Below are 17,795 nucleotides of genomic sequence, written 5' to 3' on the forward strand. Positions count from 1 at the left end.
CGTCTAGCAAGACATGGCAATGCCTTGAGATGTCCGTGTGTCTGATATCATGTATTTGTGATCGTTTCCCGTGGTTGTCTTAATTCAGGGCTCTACTCAAAAGGAATGACAAAACAGGTGTAGCCATCTTCCTGGACTCCGGTCTAGGCAAAGAGGAGGACTCGAAGCACACTAGGACTGGACATTGCCACCATGGCGCCTGCTCGGGCTGTAATGACTTGCACAAAGCTAAATGTATGGCTCCCGTGGTTATTATCAGGGCGCCCGGCAATAAAATACTGTGCCATAGTGAATAGGGAGGCGCAGGAGGTGAAGAAAGGTCAGAGAGGAAAACAGATGGGGACCGAATGTCAAGAGAGGTCACTTTACGAGCTTCGAAGGGAGCTTCAGCCATTGATTACAATATCACTGAAACAACACGGGCCCTGTGAGATCCGGAATTACACTTCCAGTTTGAATTTATAGAACTTACTGCAGACTCTGGTCATGCTCGTAGCACATTAAAGGGAGCCTACCCGGTCAGCATGATTCAGATGGGCACAGGCAGAGGTGAAGTCGGGTTTTCCTGGGTGTACATAACGAGGTGCACAATCCAGAAAGGTCGGGAACGCTTTCTTCTTCAATTTCAGAGACACTGCCATAGTAGTTGGGAGCCAGAGTTACCTTCCGAAAACAAAAAGTGGATGATGGCACTCCCTTGCTTATACACCGCAATAGCCCCTTTTCTCAAACGGGACAGGTCTGACTCCTTAGACAATGTGCGAGCCCCCTTTTTAGGAAGTTACCAAAATTCTTTTAGTTTTCCAAAGCCAACATGCTCTTCCCTATATCCAGGTCTTTAAACAATTCTTTTCTGGCTGAAATATCCTCTCTACCTTGGTAAATTATTCCTTACTCTTTTCACATTTCCTTCCTATTTTGTGGCAGATCTTGGCACCAATCCCCATTTTCTTCCCTTCCTGGGCACACAGTTATACTCTCTTTCCCAACTTCCCTTGCTGTCGGAAGGATCTACCTGACTGAACTCTGGCCAGTGGTGGTTTGCGGGTAGAAATAATGTATGACATCACTGGTCCCTAAAATTCTCCTTTGCAATATTCTGTGTTCTTTTTCTTCCACTGCTTCTGATTCTGAGGCCCTTGAAGGTGGCCCAGGGTCCCTGAAATACTAGCACAGCTCCTTTCTCGCCCTGCCCTTTAATCCAAGTTAGACTGTGGTATAAGAAAGAAATACTTTGAAACATCAAGATGTTTAGGTTGTTTGTTTCAGCAGTCTTGTATTCAGCCAGACATTATTAATTATATATCTTTTTTTATAGTTGTTATTTTTATAAGTCACCATATGTTTATTTTTGAAAGAAGTCCAGGTATAAATAGAAACTCATGTTTATTGAAGGAACGAAAACTAAACGTATACAGAAACAAAAACAAAACTACGCAAGACTTTTTCTATTTCCAGGCTGACCAGCCAATAGAATGTGGTGCCCCTGAAAATGGATTCACGGTTTCTAGACTATTGGGCTAGTCAGCTGGTACGGAAGCAAGCCTTTCTGGAGACCTGGGCTGCATCCTTTTTCCTCAGCTGCTGCTTCTCAGATGCATGTCAATAATCATCTAAGGCATTTATTGGGGGGGGGGGATACCAGAAAGACTTTGGCAGCAACGGCAGAATGGTTTTTCAGTCTTTTGAATATGATACGAAGAGACCACTGGACAACAAAAACCAAAACCTCTCGACATTTAAAACTAAGAGATAAAATTTCTCCACGAATCCCAAGTAAGTTTTTTTTGGGGGGGCAAAGCACCAATAGTCACAAGACGCCACCAGGAAAGGGCATCTGGGTGGAAGGAAGAGAAGGAAATAATGGAAATGGAATCCAACGACCCAAGAACAGGAGAGAGTTCAGTGGGCCAGCTGGGAACAGCAGCTACCACCACGAGGGCCTCTGTCCTTCTGAGCACCTCAGTGCACAGGGCCCGTGGTCGGCAGAAGTGACAGGGATAGAGTGGAGCTTTGTGTGTAGTGCGTTTTTACAGATTAAGTCCCTCCTGATGAGAAACGTCTGCGGTATGGAGTCAGAGCTATGGGAGGAGGAGCAGGTCTAGGTCAACGTGGGAGAGGGAGCAGCAGCCCAGGAATCTCAGAAAGAATCTATTTTCTTGAACACAACACAACACAGACAGACACACACACACACGCGCGCGCACACATATGCACATGCACGCACGCACAGCTCTGTGAAGTTGGGGAAATTTCCTGAATTCTACCACATTCTAAAAGGTTGGGAAAATTAATTCACATTAAAACAAACAACGGAAAAGTGTCAAGGTCAAATCCCATATGAAGTTATTGTGGTTACAAAAAATCAAAAAAAGAAAAGAAAAGGAAAAAACATCCTTAGAGACAACAAAAGCATTCTCACAACACAGATCAAAACTATAACCACCTATCATTCAAAAGAAGCATAAAGACATAAATAATACAAAATATGAAAGAACATCACAATCAGATTTGATCAATAAATAGGGTGACAGGACTCAGAAAAGAATTAGAAATAAAAGGAAAAAATTATTTTGTAAATGTCAGCTAAACTAGAAATACAATGGATAATCCCTTAATAAGTATAAAAAGTAAAAAGGAGGAAAGCTAAAAAGTAAAAAAGAAATAAAAAAGATAAAAAAGTTTAAAGAGAAAGAGACAAACAGTAAACATTGGCAAAGAAAACTGACCATATAGATAACGAGAGATTGTGAAGAAGAAACCAAGGCAAAAGAACATAACAAACACCGTACTAATAACTATACTTCAAGAAAATTTCATGAAACGTAAAAAAAAAAAAAAAAAAAAAAAACCTTGAAATTAAATTGAAAAAGTATAGCATGTACTTGACAATAGTGACCCATAAAAACCCAATACCAAGACATGTTCTAATAAAATCCTGTGGCTTTCTAGGCAAAAAGGGTACCTGACTTATAAAGAAAATGAAAGTATCACCATATTTTTTTCAACAACAATATTTTACGCCAGAAGAAAACAGAGCTACATCTTTGAGACACTAAAAATTTTATATCCAGCGAAACTGACTTATGAGTATAAAGGGTTCAAACCATTACAGAGTATAGGCAAGAACTGAAGGAATATTGTTCCCATGAATCCTCTCTAAAGAACATAGCAGAGACTGGGCTTCAGGCAATCAAAACAATTAGAGAGCCCATCAACACAGGGACTGGTGGTGAATATTAAAATATGCGGTTACCTATGGAAATAAGACTAACAGAAGGCTGAGAGGTAGAGACAAGAGTGTCTAATAGCTAATTCCTCTGACAATGTAGACATGGCACAACAATTCAGAAACGAGGGAAGTTTCAGGGAGACTGGATGCAAAAACAATGTTTGTTTTCAACCGCATTGGGGCTATTAGCATTGTTCTCCTGAGACTATTGTATGAGTAACATGGAATAAAAAAGATGAGTAATTATGGGATATTCTAATTCTATTATCCCGTGTCCTTGAAAATCGAGATTCTCAGGGAAGAAAGAATACATAAATGTAATGCTGAAGAGGTTAAATCAACTCTGTAATCTCAAATTTGGAGTATCAATATGAACTCACAAGTTCATAAAAATGTGTTAAACTGTATAGATATATCTATCTATATTTGTAATGAGTCTGTCAGATAGAAAGATCGATCGATCGATCGATCCTCATTCCCGTCCTCTACAAAGGGTTAGGAAATAGTGACCACGTAGCAATGAGAATCCGTAGCACCCAAACTGTAATATTTCTCACCCAAAAAAAAAAAATAAGGTTTCTTATAAAAATGGCTGATTCCAGATCTTGGGCAAGAAATGTACAAGATGAACCTAGAATACCTGCTATTACCAAAGGCCTGGACTTGAGACCCAGTTTGAACAGCTCCCCACTGGATACATGGATCAGCTTGAGCTCCAGGAAGGAGTGCAGCCTTGCCAACCAGCACCTGTGGTCTTGCCAAAAGGATAACACCCGAGTGTGACCGAGACGCCGACGTGCACGGAAATGCAAGTGGTGCAGAAGGATGTGGTGAGCTGAGCTGTGAGCACGCAGCTCAGAAAGCTCAGGCTCAGGGAGCCTGCAGGCGGTCAGGCAGCCCGCGCTCCTCTGGACACACGCCGTAAGGAAATGACAGGAAATGGGGGGGGGGCGTTCAGATGAAAAGGATCCTGAAAGACACACGATTTTTTTTTTTTTTTTAATGAGCAAGGCTAAACACAGTGTTCGAGGATGCACACCACGTGATAAACGTGTTTCTAAAGCTACGACAGAGTGATTAGAATAGAATAATAGCTACTTTGGGGGGGGGGGGTACAAAGGACTGGATTGGGCGAGGTGCATCGTGTGATCCGGGCTCCCGGCTCGGGATAGGGCTCTGGATTTAGAACGTCCCGGTAATGCCGCGGGGCAGCTGCGCCTAACTTACGGAGTCCGATTGCCGCGCCGCGCGGGGCAGAATGCCACCGCTGCTCTGTGACGCAGGCAAAGCCCACGTGGTCCCCCGCCGCACGAGCGCCCGCGGTCTCATCCTCATGCTGGCTTCTCACCCCCGAAACCGTCCCTTCTCCATCGGCTCGGCGCCGACACACGGGGAGGCGCTTCGGGGGGCAGAATGCTATTCTTTTTTGTCCTGGCTAGTCCACAATACGTATATGATATACATACCCACCTATAAGTACACATACTCATACAGCACGTAAATATAGAGTACATCAGGACGTGCATTTGATTCGTGTCGTTTTTGTTTGTTTGTTTTATTTGCAATAAAAATGTACATGGTTTTTTTTAAAGACTGTTTCTCACGCCCACCCAACCTCCTACAGAGGAGGCGATGCAAATCACATGGTGGACGTGGGAAAGAATGCTAGGAAATGATGATCAGGGTCACATGGTGACAGTCAACAAAGGTCAGAGTTACGTTTAATTTAAAGATAACGCAGATCCACTTAAAGGTTTTTAGGAGTCTAGTGATTTCCTCTTTCCTCTGAACATCTTGGTGCCCCCATCACTCACTGGAGTCTCGTGTTTGTGTAATTAAGCTGCACGAGCTCAAGAAAGACGATGCGAAATAAACCCTGGCCACAAACAACGCGTCTTCCCTCGGCGAAGGCGGGCGGACGGGAGCCACCAGCACGCGGGGACCCACGCGAACCCTGTCTTCTGAACCCAGTTCAAACCTGCCGGCTGTGCCATGCGCATTACGTTTATCCGCAGCTTTTTGCCTTTTGGAAGCATCTAAATTACTCTTTCTCTCTGGGACTCCGCTAGGACTCAGGAGGAGAGAGTCAACTCTGACTTATAAAATCAAAGCAACACTGAACATCGGAGAGGCACCAGGGAATAAATGGCTCAGAATTCCCTAACGATCGAAACAAATTTACAGGTATCTTGAGATGATGGAGACGATATCCCTCAGAAATGGTTATTTTATACTCATTACTCCACTTAAAAATATATCACACTTTCATGGATAGGCTGTTTTACTTAGTATGCCAAATATTTTTTGTGCCCACAAAGAACAATCAGAAGAGGTTTTGTGGATTTCTTCTTTTTCTTCCCCCAAAAGGTCTTAAGTTCTTCCATTCCAAATTATCCATCCAGTGGGACTTTCATGAGTTAACAATGTGTCAAATGCTCCTCATTCAAAGACAGACAAAGACAAAACAAAGCTTTTAAAATTGCCCGGCGTCACAGTTAGGAGCAAAGTTCAACTCCACATTACAAAAGCAGTTCTTTTAGAAATAAGTGGGATATTAAATTCCAAATAAATAACGAAAGTCTGACAACAACAAAAGAGATCATGTAAGTTCAAGTAGGTAAATACATGTAAATAAGTACCAAACGTAACAGGAATGTGTAGTACAAACCTCACAAGAGCCATTTTTTTCCAAGGTCCACTTTCGGGCTTCTAACTCGGAGGAAATAAAGGGGCTCACCCCACCCTTAAATATGAAATAAAAAGATAGTTGCACTGGACTGTAGAAGAGGCAAGCCCAAATTCACTGAGGTTTTATTAAAAACAGGAAAAAGGTCAGTCCTCTTTCCCCAAAGGAATGTCCAGGGCTTGTTGGAATTATTACTCCAAGATAGTTTCTTTATTAAATTCACTGTGCAGAAATAGAAAGACAAGGCCAGGGAGAACTACAAAGGCACAGAAAGTCTGACTTTAGCCACAAACTAATTTAATGCAAGATACACAGAATCGGTATCTTCCTCACTGCAGCCACAAACCAGGTAAGTTTAAAACCTAGAGTAAATCCCTTAATGAGCTAAGAAATGACGTCACGAAATAATCCACTGATGATAAAGATAGTATTATTTTTGCTCTTTCCCCAAAATAAATTAAGAGTGACATGCCAGGCAGACCATTCGTAACTACCTCACTGCTAACCAAGGACAAGGAACAAACAGCCATCCACTTCTGAACCTAGGTTTGCTTCTAGTTAAAATTAAACGCTAGTTAATACGTTAGTTTGGATGCATCTGAAGACGGAGGTGGCCGGGCTCTGCCTAGGCAGTCATGGGGAGGTCACCCCCGAAGTCCAGTGCCAACTTAAAATGGACCCCTGAGACACCCCTGGCCTCTGAATTAATTCTACTTGCATCAACACTTGGAAGGCCACGCGGGATGCCGTCGGTTTTGCGTGACGCTCCGGCCCCCTCTCCGCGGCACTGCGATCGTGAAAATGACCATGTTTTGAAAGCGGCGGCGGCGTCTGCGTGAAAGACTTCGCGGGAGCGGGAAAAACGGAAAGCTGGAAACCTCGCCCTCAGCTTCTGCCTGCTGAAACGTCGCAGCTTTTCGACGGCGGGCCAGGCTTGGGTGCCGGGAACGCAGGGAACTGCGTCCAGCCTCGGCGCCCCGAGGGGCCTGCGCGATCCTGTCCCCTCCCATTGCCGATCCTGCCACCCACGGTGCCGAAGGTCAAAAGAACAGGCCCCCCACGACGCCGCCCCGCGCGCAGGGAAATCCGCAGCTTCTCAGGAGGCTGACGCTTCGAGCGACGCCTGGCAGGGGAAGCCTGTTCTCCAGCGCCCCGGTCGGCGCGGGGTGGCCGAGGCTGGGGCCCTGCTCCCCGGACGCGTCTGCCGGCCAGCCCGCCCTGCTGTTTTAGTGGCGACGGGGACCAGGCCGGTTTCGATCGGCCCGAACCGGGGCGAGACACACCCCTCCCTTCAGTCTATAGTTTCAAACGTGTCTTAACATCAGACACGTTTAAGGCTTTGGAAATGGAAACGTCACCTGGTTTGGCTTCTGCCTCTTTCCCTCCCAGGCTTCTGGTGGAAATGTCAATAACATTAATACGGCAACGGAGACGGACAAGAGTAACGAGAGTAAGAAGAGGGAGGCTCGGGCCACTTGGGCAGCCCTTGCCCAGCCGAAGTCGAGGAGCATGGAGCTGTGCGACCAGCTCTCTCCTCCCTCAGCAGGAGTGTCTGACGTGGGGTTTGGGGGTTTCACACGTTTTTACCCATCCTCTCCTCTTCCCTTCCTAACGGGTTCTGGAAAAAGCATAGGAGATTGCCGTTCCAGCACACAGGGAAAAGAGGGCCAATACGCCGCACATAGTTATTTTTATATTTAATCGAAGAGCGAGAGAGGACTGAGCCACCCAGCTGACTCTGAAAAGCATTTTAGGAAGCCGGCGACGGAAACTGGCCACCCCCTGCCGCCTCCTGCTGTGAAGCGACCGTATCCGGGGGGGCAGACATGCTCACTGGAGACACCGGCGGCCCAGACGATTAAGTCAGCGCAGAGAACCCGTGCCGTGCTTTGCAGTGGGCACAGTTGGTGCGCTGCCCTTTCCCTCGGAGGACAGGCTCAGCCCTGCAATCTCCTCGCCCAGGTGAGCGACCTCCTGACCTTTGGTCCGTCCTCATTACCACGTCAATCCGGTTCCTCAGCCTTGTGGGGCTGACAGTAAAAAGCACAGCTGACCACCGGGGGAGCGAGTTCACGGACCCAAACACGGAGTCCGCCAGGGTCAGAGGAACCTACTCCACCAGAAGAGCTGACTTCGCTGTGCGAGGCAGGAGGGAGCCCGTCCCGGGGTGGGAGAGATGCCGGCCGACCCAACGCTCCTCGGACTCTGAGTTCCGTCTCTGAGAGTCATAGGAGGGGCTTCTAAAAATACAAGTTACTGGATCCTGACCCAAAAAGACGCTTGTTCAAAACACTGGGCTAGTGGCCCGGAACATGCGTTCTTTGAGCGCAGGTGATTGTAAATCTGTAGTTCCTGGACTTCATCTTTTACAAAGGGAAGTCCCGAGTCAAGACTCTTAAGGTTCCACTAGTGTGCACAGCACGTGACCCTGGAAAACACCAAACCCTCCGCCCATTACTTTGGGTCTTTGCATATTTTACATCATTTAATCAGATATACATACACACACACACACACGTATATGTGCGCATATATACACACACACACACACACACACACACAATTTGACTCATTGCACAGTCTTGGACACCGAGCAATGTTAAGTGATTTGATCTAAGGTTACAAGTAGTCAGTGGCAAAGCCAGGCTCCGAACCCACACTGGCCCCCACCACGTGGAACCTTGAACTCCCACGGGGAAAAGGCTCCCAGGAGCCATTGTCCCTCCCGATGTGAGTCCGGGTCATTTGCATTTCAGGCTCCTCCTCCACAGAGGACAAGAGTGAGTGAGGCCCGGAGCTTGAGAAAGGGCTGAAACCAACTCGTGGAAATCATCTGACATCGTCCAAAGCATGGGGATTCCTTATAAACTTTACTGGAACTTGATGAACAAAATAGCACATCTGAATTGCATGTAAGACTCAATCTTTAGGCACAGAGAAGCCTGCCTATGAATGAATGAATGAATGATCTTGATCTTTCATATGCGAATTGGGTCTCTTGCTATCTCTCTCTCTACCCCAACTACACCAGTCTCTGGACAGACCCCCCACACACGTATATATCCTTACTACGTTCCATTTTGGGTTTTCAGTGAAAAAAGGGAAAGAGGCAAAAAGACAAAGTGAACAAGAAATTTACAAAAACTTTTCTCCAACTCAAGTCCCAGACTGGGGGCTCTACAGAGCCCTGACAGGGAGAAGAGGCAGAGGTGTTTCGACGGCTACCAAAAAGATAAATAGCCTAGACGATCCATAACCCCCCATAAATTCTGCTGCTCAGGATGCTGGTACATTTCCAGTGACTCGTGACGGTCTCCTGTCCAGGTTTTGAGGGCCACTGAAGTTTTAATACGACAGACTCATTCAGCAAAGGTAAGACGCACAGCTATGACCAACTTAGTTTCTTAGACTCACAACCCCAGCAGGTGTGAAAGCAGCAAGTCTGGCTAACTTCCCATTCCCGCATAAACCCCCACCGGGAATATGACTTTTGATGTGGCATTTCCAGAGAAAATCCTGTTATTAAATGTGTTCTTGAAGAGCCTCCCAGGAGGACTGCCTCGAGAAGTTTTACCTAGTGTTCCTCTCCAACGTGAGGCTCGAGTGGCTCCAACCCACCCCGACGGTGAAATCTCAAAGGGAAAGCTTCATGTCCCCACTGTCGACTCTGGAGATGTGACAGAGGCCAGCCAGCGAGGAGGTGACGGCCACGAGAATAAGGGAGGACTCCGTTTCTGCGGGGCGGAGCCACGACGGTACCCATTCTGCCACTGACGTACAACCTGAAGACCGGTTCAGTCGCGAACGGAGATCGGAAAGGGACAAACGGGCACGGGGCGGATGCAGAGGTGACGAGCGCAGAGCTCCACCCCCTCTTGCTTTTCCTCCCTCCCTCTAGAAGCAAAGATAAACCTGTTTCGTGACTGCACTCCTAGCCTCCCAGAGAAGCCCTTCTGCAATAGCAGCACCATAGAACAAAAGTTTGCGTAACCAGGGAGGGACATTTAGAGAAATCAAGCCTTCCTCTACCCCAATAGATCGTCGGTGCCACCACGGCCCAGTACCCAGCACCCGGGGAGCTGTGTCTAAGTTGTAATATTGATATCGTTGGCATGGTGATTGTTACATGCAACTCAGTTAGCCACAATGCATATATTACGTTTCAAATATTTTTTACCAAAAAAAAAAAAATGTGATGCATTTGTGTTTTTCATCTTTATTCTACGTCCCACGGGGAAAATTCGAATCATGCAATCAGCCATTTTAAAAAACATGACAATATTGAAGGTCCCTACTTCTTCCCTTACCTTTTAAACTTTGGAAGAGTCTAGAGCAAGGCTTCTCAATCTCAACACTGTTGACGTTTTGGGGCAAATAAGTCTTCGTTGTATGGGGGGCTCCCCTATGCATCATCGAACGTTTAGCAGAATCTTTGGTCTCTACTCACTAGAAGACAACAGCACCCACCTCCCAGCTGTAATAACGAAGAATGTCTTCAAACACTGCCAAACGCTCCTTTGGATTAGGAGGTGGGGAGGGAGGGTATGGAACGGCCCCCAGCTGAGAGCAGCCGATCCACTGTCCATGTGAAAAAGGCAAACAAACTCCAGGCACAAGTTCTCTAAATCACACGTCCAGCGCAGGACGACGCACCCTGCCGAGGATTTCACTTGGTGCCCCAAGGAGAGGAGCGAGGAGCGTCTCGCCAGCAGGGAAGGGAAACGCAGAGCCTCACAGTGCCAAAGAGGTGCTGAGCGCTAACAAGCTACGGTGAGCAAAACGGTCCAAACTTCTTCACATATGCAAACTCAACATTTAATTTTCTGCAAGATCACCCGCAATAATTACAAAGTTTCTACAAGACAGCCTTAAAAGCTCGGGACGATGCGATCCATAAGAATTGATCTTTCATCTTTTACCTTCGCTGTGTGCCATGTCGGTATGACACAGAGAATGAACGTCGGTGAGATTGCCCTCGAATTTTTAGGAGTATCAAAGTGGAACTTTACTAAAATTAAACTGATTGATTATTAAATGACCCAATGGAGAGGAATACTGAGCAAAAGAAAGCTCTGGTGTGCAAACACACCGAGGCAGACGATTTTGCTTTTAAGCGTGCATCCTTTAACGGAGCATATTTGTTGTCCATATGACGACTAATCATTTGACATTCTCAATGTAATGCTGGACTATTAGCTGGAAGCTGCTACTGGTTCACGATGGTTTGAGGGTAAAAAGCCGACATCTATATGACACACCAGTTTGTTCACCCTGCCGGTCACATACTGTATGTACTTTTGAAGCATTAGCAATGGCTTGGATGGACTCCTTCTGGGAATCTGGGGTCGACTTGAAGATTTCAGAGCCATGATCAAGTACATAATTTCTCTATCGTGGTCTTAGAATTAAGCCAAGCCAAGAAATTCACCCTATTGCAGAGACCTGTGTTAGGACCTTCTTTACCTGTTATTAGTAACACAGAACTCATATGAGGGAGAACATACATTCATTCCACTTTCTAATATTGGTATAATCTATAAGCTTTCATTCCAAAGGGGGGAAAAAAGGCACTATATTTTAACTAAGTATTAGACCAACGCAGTTTTATGCTAAGACTATTAATTGCGTGGATAAAGGAACATTTATTGCACTGTCTACCCACACACTGGATCTCACTGAGCTGTCCCTTCACTTTTACGATGATATTACTGACAGATTCTTCTTCTGTTACATGGTAATGTGGGTGGGACTATACCCAGTAAGATGGCATGGCAAGGTCACTTTTCTGTCGCTTAGAGCTGCCTCGATTCTATCTTCTGAGAAGCAGACATTATATTTCCACTCTGTTGCCTGACCTGTGCACTGTGCACATGCTAACTCATCTAATCCTCCCAACGGCTGTATGAAGGACACATCACTATTATTCCAATTAAAGGTGAAGGAACAGAGACGTAGAGTTGCTCGGTTATTCCCCCGGGTTAGCGCAGCGAGTGAGTGGTGGATCCAGAATGCGGACCCATGCCATCGAGTTCCGGGGCTGTGACATAAAGCAACTTTCGAAATCGTGTTCCTCCAGGAAAGATGGCTTCGTCTGGACCAACTGGTTTGTCGCCGGTAGCAACAGACCAAAGGCTGCCGATGAGCTCCTTTTCCATCTGAGAGTGCAGCTGCACTTGCGATGGCATAGCTCTTGCTCATCGACATTCCCATTTCCTCTCCAGGGCAAGAAAGAAAGCAGCGGGATCCGAGCTAAAGCTCTGGGAATCGCTCAGAGTCCTGAGCACATGGGTCTTATGTGCACGCCTCCCCTCAGCTTCTTTGTCACCACTGCCGTTATCATCGCCACTGTTACGTTACTATTTATCGATCACTCTACGCCAGGCATGTAGGAAGTCTCCACATACATTTTCTATGTGTTATTACGGCAGAAGAAAATGCCGAAAACCACTGAGCTATGCCATTCCACGTGCATATTTTATCATAATTCTAATACGCATGACTCTACCAATGACCTTGAAAAGGCAAGAAGAACGGCCATAATATTTACTGCTTTCCTTCTTGTATCAAGCACTGAACTAGACACTTTACTATGTAATCTTACTTAAACCTCACAACAAACCTTGTTCAGAAAGAAGTGTTAGCAACGCTGGAAAAATACATGCAAAAAAAAAAAAAATGAAACTGGACCACTTCCTTATACCATATTAAAACAAAACAAAACAAAACAAAAACCTCAAACTGGATCATGGACATAAATGTAATACCTAAAACTATAAAACACCTAGAAGAAAACAGGCAGTAACCTCTTGGAGATTGCTCTTTGCAATAGCTTCTAAAATATGTCTACTTGGGCCAGGGCAACAAAGGAAAAAAAAAAATGGGACTATGCCAGACTAAAAAGTTTTTGCACAGCAAAGAAAACCATCAACAAAATGAAAGAAAAAAAAAAAACCACCTAGTTAATGGGAGATGTGCGCAAATGATACACTCGATAGGAGTTAATAATATCCAAAACATATATATAACGAACTCATACAATGTCGCACCAAACAAGAAAAAAAAATCCAATTAAAAAATGGGGAGAGGAATAAATATTTCTCCAAAGAAGACACACAGAAGGCCAACAGACATATGAAAAGATGCTCGACAACATTAATTACAAAGGAAATGCACATCAAAACCACAATGAGATACCACCTCACACCTGTCAGAATGGCCATCATGGGTAAGTCAACAAGCGAGTGCTGGTGAGGATGAGTAGTAAAGGAGACCTTCCTGCACTGCAGGTGGGATTGTAAATCAGTGCAACCACTATGGAAAACAACATGGAGATTTCTCAAAAAGTTAAAAATACAGCAGCCATACCACACCCCCGAGTAATTCCATTTCTGTGTATTTATCCAAAGGAAACAAAAAAACATTAATTTGAAACGATATATGCACCCTCTGTTCATTGAACCATTACTTAAAATAGCCAAGATATGGAATCGATGTGGGCGTCCACTGATGGAAAAATTGGTAAAGAAGACGTGGTACATACACACGGTGGAATTTTATGCAGCAGCAACAACAAAAAAGAATGAAATCTTGCCATCTGAGACAATATGGATGGACCCAGAAAGCATTATGCTAAGCGAAATGAGTCAGACTGGTAAACACAAATATTGTACAATTTCGCTCCTATGTGGAATCTAAAAATACGAAACCAGAGAATAAACGAAATAAACAGAAACAGGCGCGTATATGTTGCCAAAGGGGAGGGTAGTAGGTGGATGAGAAAAAAATGTTTTCATTAAAAAAATAATAGCAGATACCCACTGTCACCCATACAAACAGCAATTCTGATCACGGGCTTTCCCTCTGCCCTCGGAAGGGACGATGAGGAGGAAGGGGAGCTCACGGCGTGAGTGTGCTCACGGGCCAGTCCGCCAGACAAGGGTGGTCAAGAGGACTGGCCGGGAAGTGTGAGAAAGTCGCCCCATTGCAGCTGTCCCGGCCCGAACGGTACCACGAACACACGAGGGGCCCTCTCTAGAGATATGTGCTGGCAACTTGTCTTCATTCCTCTCTGGGAACAAAAAAAAAAAAAAAAAAAAAAAAAAAAATTCCTATCTTTATGAAGAATGTATCGCCTTCTACATGCAACTGCCAAAAACCCAACTGTGGGCAAAATCCATCTGACAAAACCCCTTAGCTGCTTTGATTCAGTTCTTAAAGGAGATTAGTTGTTGGAAGGTCACAGAGAAGCCATCCTCCTGCGCACCGCGGCTCGGGGATTCAAAGCTTTCACTACTGAGGGGATCTCCATGCTTGATGCCCCTTCCCTCCGTGCTGTCTAATCAATGAATCAACAAATAGTTACGGAGCGAGGCTCCCCTGGGGTGTGCAGGTCACGTCAGATGCGCTCTCCAGTTCAATGGCGGGAGAAAGGAAAACAGGTTTTTCTGACTCCTCTTAAAGTTTCCGTTCATAAAACCAGGGAAACATCAAAAAGACCTCTGGTCTCATGTCCCTCTCTCTCTCTCTTTGAACTTTTCTGGTTCACACACATAAAAAAAAAAATACTATATAGCTCAGAGAATACATAAGAGCTAAAAGGAAGAGAAGAATTAAGACTAAAAGGAAGGAAAGAATAAGGGAAGGAAGAAGAGAGAAAAAGGAGGGAGGGAGGGAGGGAGGGGTGAAGGGAACAGTAAATCAGACTCTTAGGTTTCGGGAAGGTCAAAGGACACAGCAAACATGTGCAGACAATCCTCTCAAGACTCGTCTCCTTGGTAGCATGTAACCTCCGTGTTTACTAGCCTGTTAATCATTAATGTTCTTTAGTATGTATGATGATCTCTGAGAACAACCGGTAACCACTTATTCTAAAGTTTTAGGAGTGATGTAATTGTGAATTTCTTACACCTTGGAAGGGTCCCTCTGCTCTCCGCTCAGGCAACAAGATCGCAGATAAAACGTGCACGTTGCCTCCATACCTTAGTATAAGAAATCCGAAATACGAAATAAAAAAAATTAGGTTTCCTAAATATTTTTGTTGTTATTCGTTTTGGGTTTTGTGGGGGGTTTTTTTGGTAAAAATAAAAAAGTCTGCTGAAAAATAAAAAATATACTGTAATAAGATACTACTTTTGGCTTTCAGTAAACGTGATACAAAATACCACACTACGCTACAAACTGAATCACCGTCTTCCATGGGATGACGATTACTGCATTGCACAACTGTCACGAGAACAGACCCTGCCTAGGATGCGAGTTTCATCTTCCTCTGACCCCGATGCTTAGAGCAGGATTCTACTTAACGGCGTTTCCTCAATCAAAAACAGTAATGAAACGAGCAACAGTTTACAAAACACTTGCTACATGCTGGACGTGGTGCGAAATGCCTTCTAAGCCTTTTCTGCCTCGTCTCAACTCACCCTTCGCCCACCCGTGGGTATGCCGTACGACCCTCGGGCTACAGGTGTGGGAATCACTTTGCCCAAAATCCTAAACACGGTGAGGTCCACGTCAGACTCCAAAGAGTGCTCACCCTGCAACCGACACTGGGTTTCTAGTCTTCGACTCGGAGAATCAAGGCCAGGAAAAGTGAAATTAAAATGTTTTATTATAATCTACCCCAAACCTCATTTAAACTTGGTGTTCCCAGGTTGGCTTCGAATTGTGCCTCCCCCACCTCCGGTGTGAATGACCAGAATTTCTTCTCTCAACTTCTTTTGGAGGAGACACAGAGTACTACAAAAGTAAACACACCACGAGGCCACATCTAACCATGACATTCTGAAGAATTCTTCAGTCGAAGCATGCAGTCAGGCACGCCAATATCTTATTAAAAAGCTTAAGTGGGGAGGAAAAAAAAAAAGCTTAACTGTAAGCACTATGTTAACACTTGCAGGTCTAAACAAAGTTTGCGAGATACGAGTCTTGAGCGTACATGAGGGGGGCGGGGGCTGACACCCTGGCATCTTACTGAGCTTCTCAACAATAACCCTCGCGCCTTTTTCTCACGTGGTGACCGGGCCTATGACAGCAAAGGCATTAAACGGAAATAAACACGTGAAATTCTGTCACTCGGTACAACATTTATATACGTACGATTACCCATGTGTCCAGAATTATCTGTAAGTGAAAAGGACATTAACTATAAATACCTCATCATCGTTTGTTTCCAGAGGATATGACCGTTTCCACCATCTGCGTACAGAGGACGACTATGGCTCCAGAGACCAGTTCAGGTCAGTTTCACTTTGAGACACAACACACCTTGAGACTGGCCTTCGCTTAGCATGCCCGGGGTGGCCCGAGACAGTGACTCTGAACTTCTTCATCCATGCACACCGGGCATCGACTAGGTCCAGCCTTCAAATCTATCTGCCTTTTAAGTGCCCCCTTTCCCCCCAAGTCTAACTAGTTTCTTCTTTCATTGCCTTTTACTGAGCACAGCTGGTATCAACACACCAAACCAACCACAAAGTTAGCACTTAACACAGGTGCGACTCGTTCACATTTCCTGGTTGAAGGCAGATGTCGGAACCCAAACACGTTCACGTGGCGAAACCATCTCTACCAGAGAAATAAATGCAAATGGCCTGGCGAACCCCGGTGGGCCAAGAAGCCAGCAAACGCGAGCGCACGGGAAAACCCGCAGGTGAGGCGCGCGCCTCCCGGACCTGCGCACGCTCATTACCACAATGCAGAAGTCGCCCTTGCTCGGAAAGCAAACAACAGTTTTCGGAAAGAACAAGATGTAATAATCCAGAGATTCAGGAAGGGGGTGGCGGGGAGACAGTTGTATCGGGTGAAAAGGCAGGCACAAAACGACCTCCTCCTCTTACTTCAAAGCCAGACTGTCTCTGGCACACAATTAGCATGACCTTCCGTGAAGGAAGCCCTGGAGGACACTGATCTCCTTTCTGCTAAAATAAAGGCACTCACAGTAAAGATCCGCGAGTCACCACACTTTGCCCCGAACCACACTGGCCGCCCTCCTCCACGGGCGCCACGGCGGTGGTGGGCGAGCCACCTGGGTTAATTGGAAAATGAGGGGGGTGTGTGTGGTGGGGGGGGGAGGGGAGCAAGACAGAGTTCCCCTTTAAAACTGCACGGAGGCCGAGACCACATCACATGACCTTTTACCGTAATGTCTATTAAAATCATTTCATGTCTGGTTGCCTCTGCTCTCCTGGCTCATTTGTATTGTTTACAACAAGTCGTGGCACTGGCAGTTAGTTAGTGGTGGCTGAATCCATGGTTACCCGTCTTTACATTCACTAGTCGAATGGAATGCAGCTTTGCTGTGGGTTCCAGGGAGTGAGCTCTTAGGAAACCACAATCCAGCTATCAATCAGACTAATCTGAGAGAAATTAATCTTACACACGTAAGTACTGGTGCATATTAAAAATTGATATAAAGGGGCGCGGGCTTTTACTGGTTGGAGTTACAAGCGTGGGCAAGCTGAGATTGGACTTGGACCCTCAGAGTGTTCAGTCTGTGGCCAACAGCTGACGGCCATTCACGTTGTGCGTCTAGAAAGCTTTCAAGGATATTACGACCACCCTCTAAACACCCCCCCGCACACACACACACACCCCGCCCCTACCAAAATTTTGCGAGCGTTTATCACACCTGAATGTTCTTAGGCTCCAAAGTGTCCAAACACAGGTTTAACCAGACTGCAATCCCAGCCAAGTAACTTAAACAGATACAGACAAGGCAGTAAAATACCAAACAGACAGCACTATGTAGGGTTAAGACAAAAATCTCAGTAGCATTTAATTCACTCTTTACAAGTAAATTAAGACTGCCAACTAATATGTTTTTCTGAAAGCAAGAACAGTACAGATTCATTCTATTGTCCATGAATTTACGTGGTTAAT

At 45.5% G+C, this 17,795-nt stretch overlaps 1 protein-coding gene across 8 annotated transcripts in view; it reads right to left on the reverse strand.

The window, feature by feature from the left end:
• The window catches only part of ESRRG (estrogen related receptor gamma), a 507,255-nt gene that overhangs the window by 446,816 nt on the left and 42,644 nt on the right, over window positions 1–17,795 (reverse strand). For 2 of the 8 annotated variants that reach the window (XM_016165014.2, XM_016165011.2), the window contains exon 1: window positions 516–4,781. The exons of the other annotated variants lie outside the window; for them this stretch is intronic. In XM_016165014.2, coding sequence (XP_016020500.1) covers window positions 516–526 — 11 coding nt within the window. In that variant the 5' untranslated portion in view covers window positions 527–4,781. Of the gene's footprint in view, window positions 1–515; window positions 4,782–17,795 lie in introns of those variants that run through there. 8 annotated transcript variants of the gene reach the window in all.

The sequence above is a fragment of the Rousettus aegyptiacus genome, unplaced genomic scaffold (assembly GCF_014176215.1).
Source record: "Rousettus aegyptiacus isolate mRouAeg1 unplaced genomic scaffold, mRouAeg1.p scaffold_m13_p_18, whole genome shotgun sequence".
Taxonomy (NCBI): domain Eukaryota; kingdom Metazoa; phylum Chordata; class Mammalia; order Chiroptera; family Pteropodidae; genus Rousettus; species Rousettus aegyptiacus.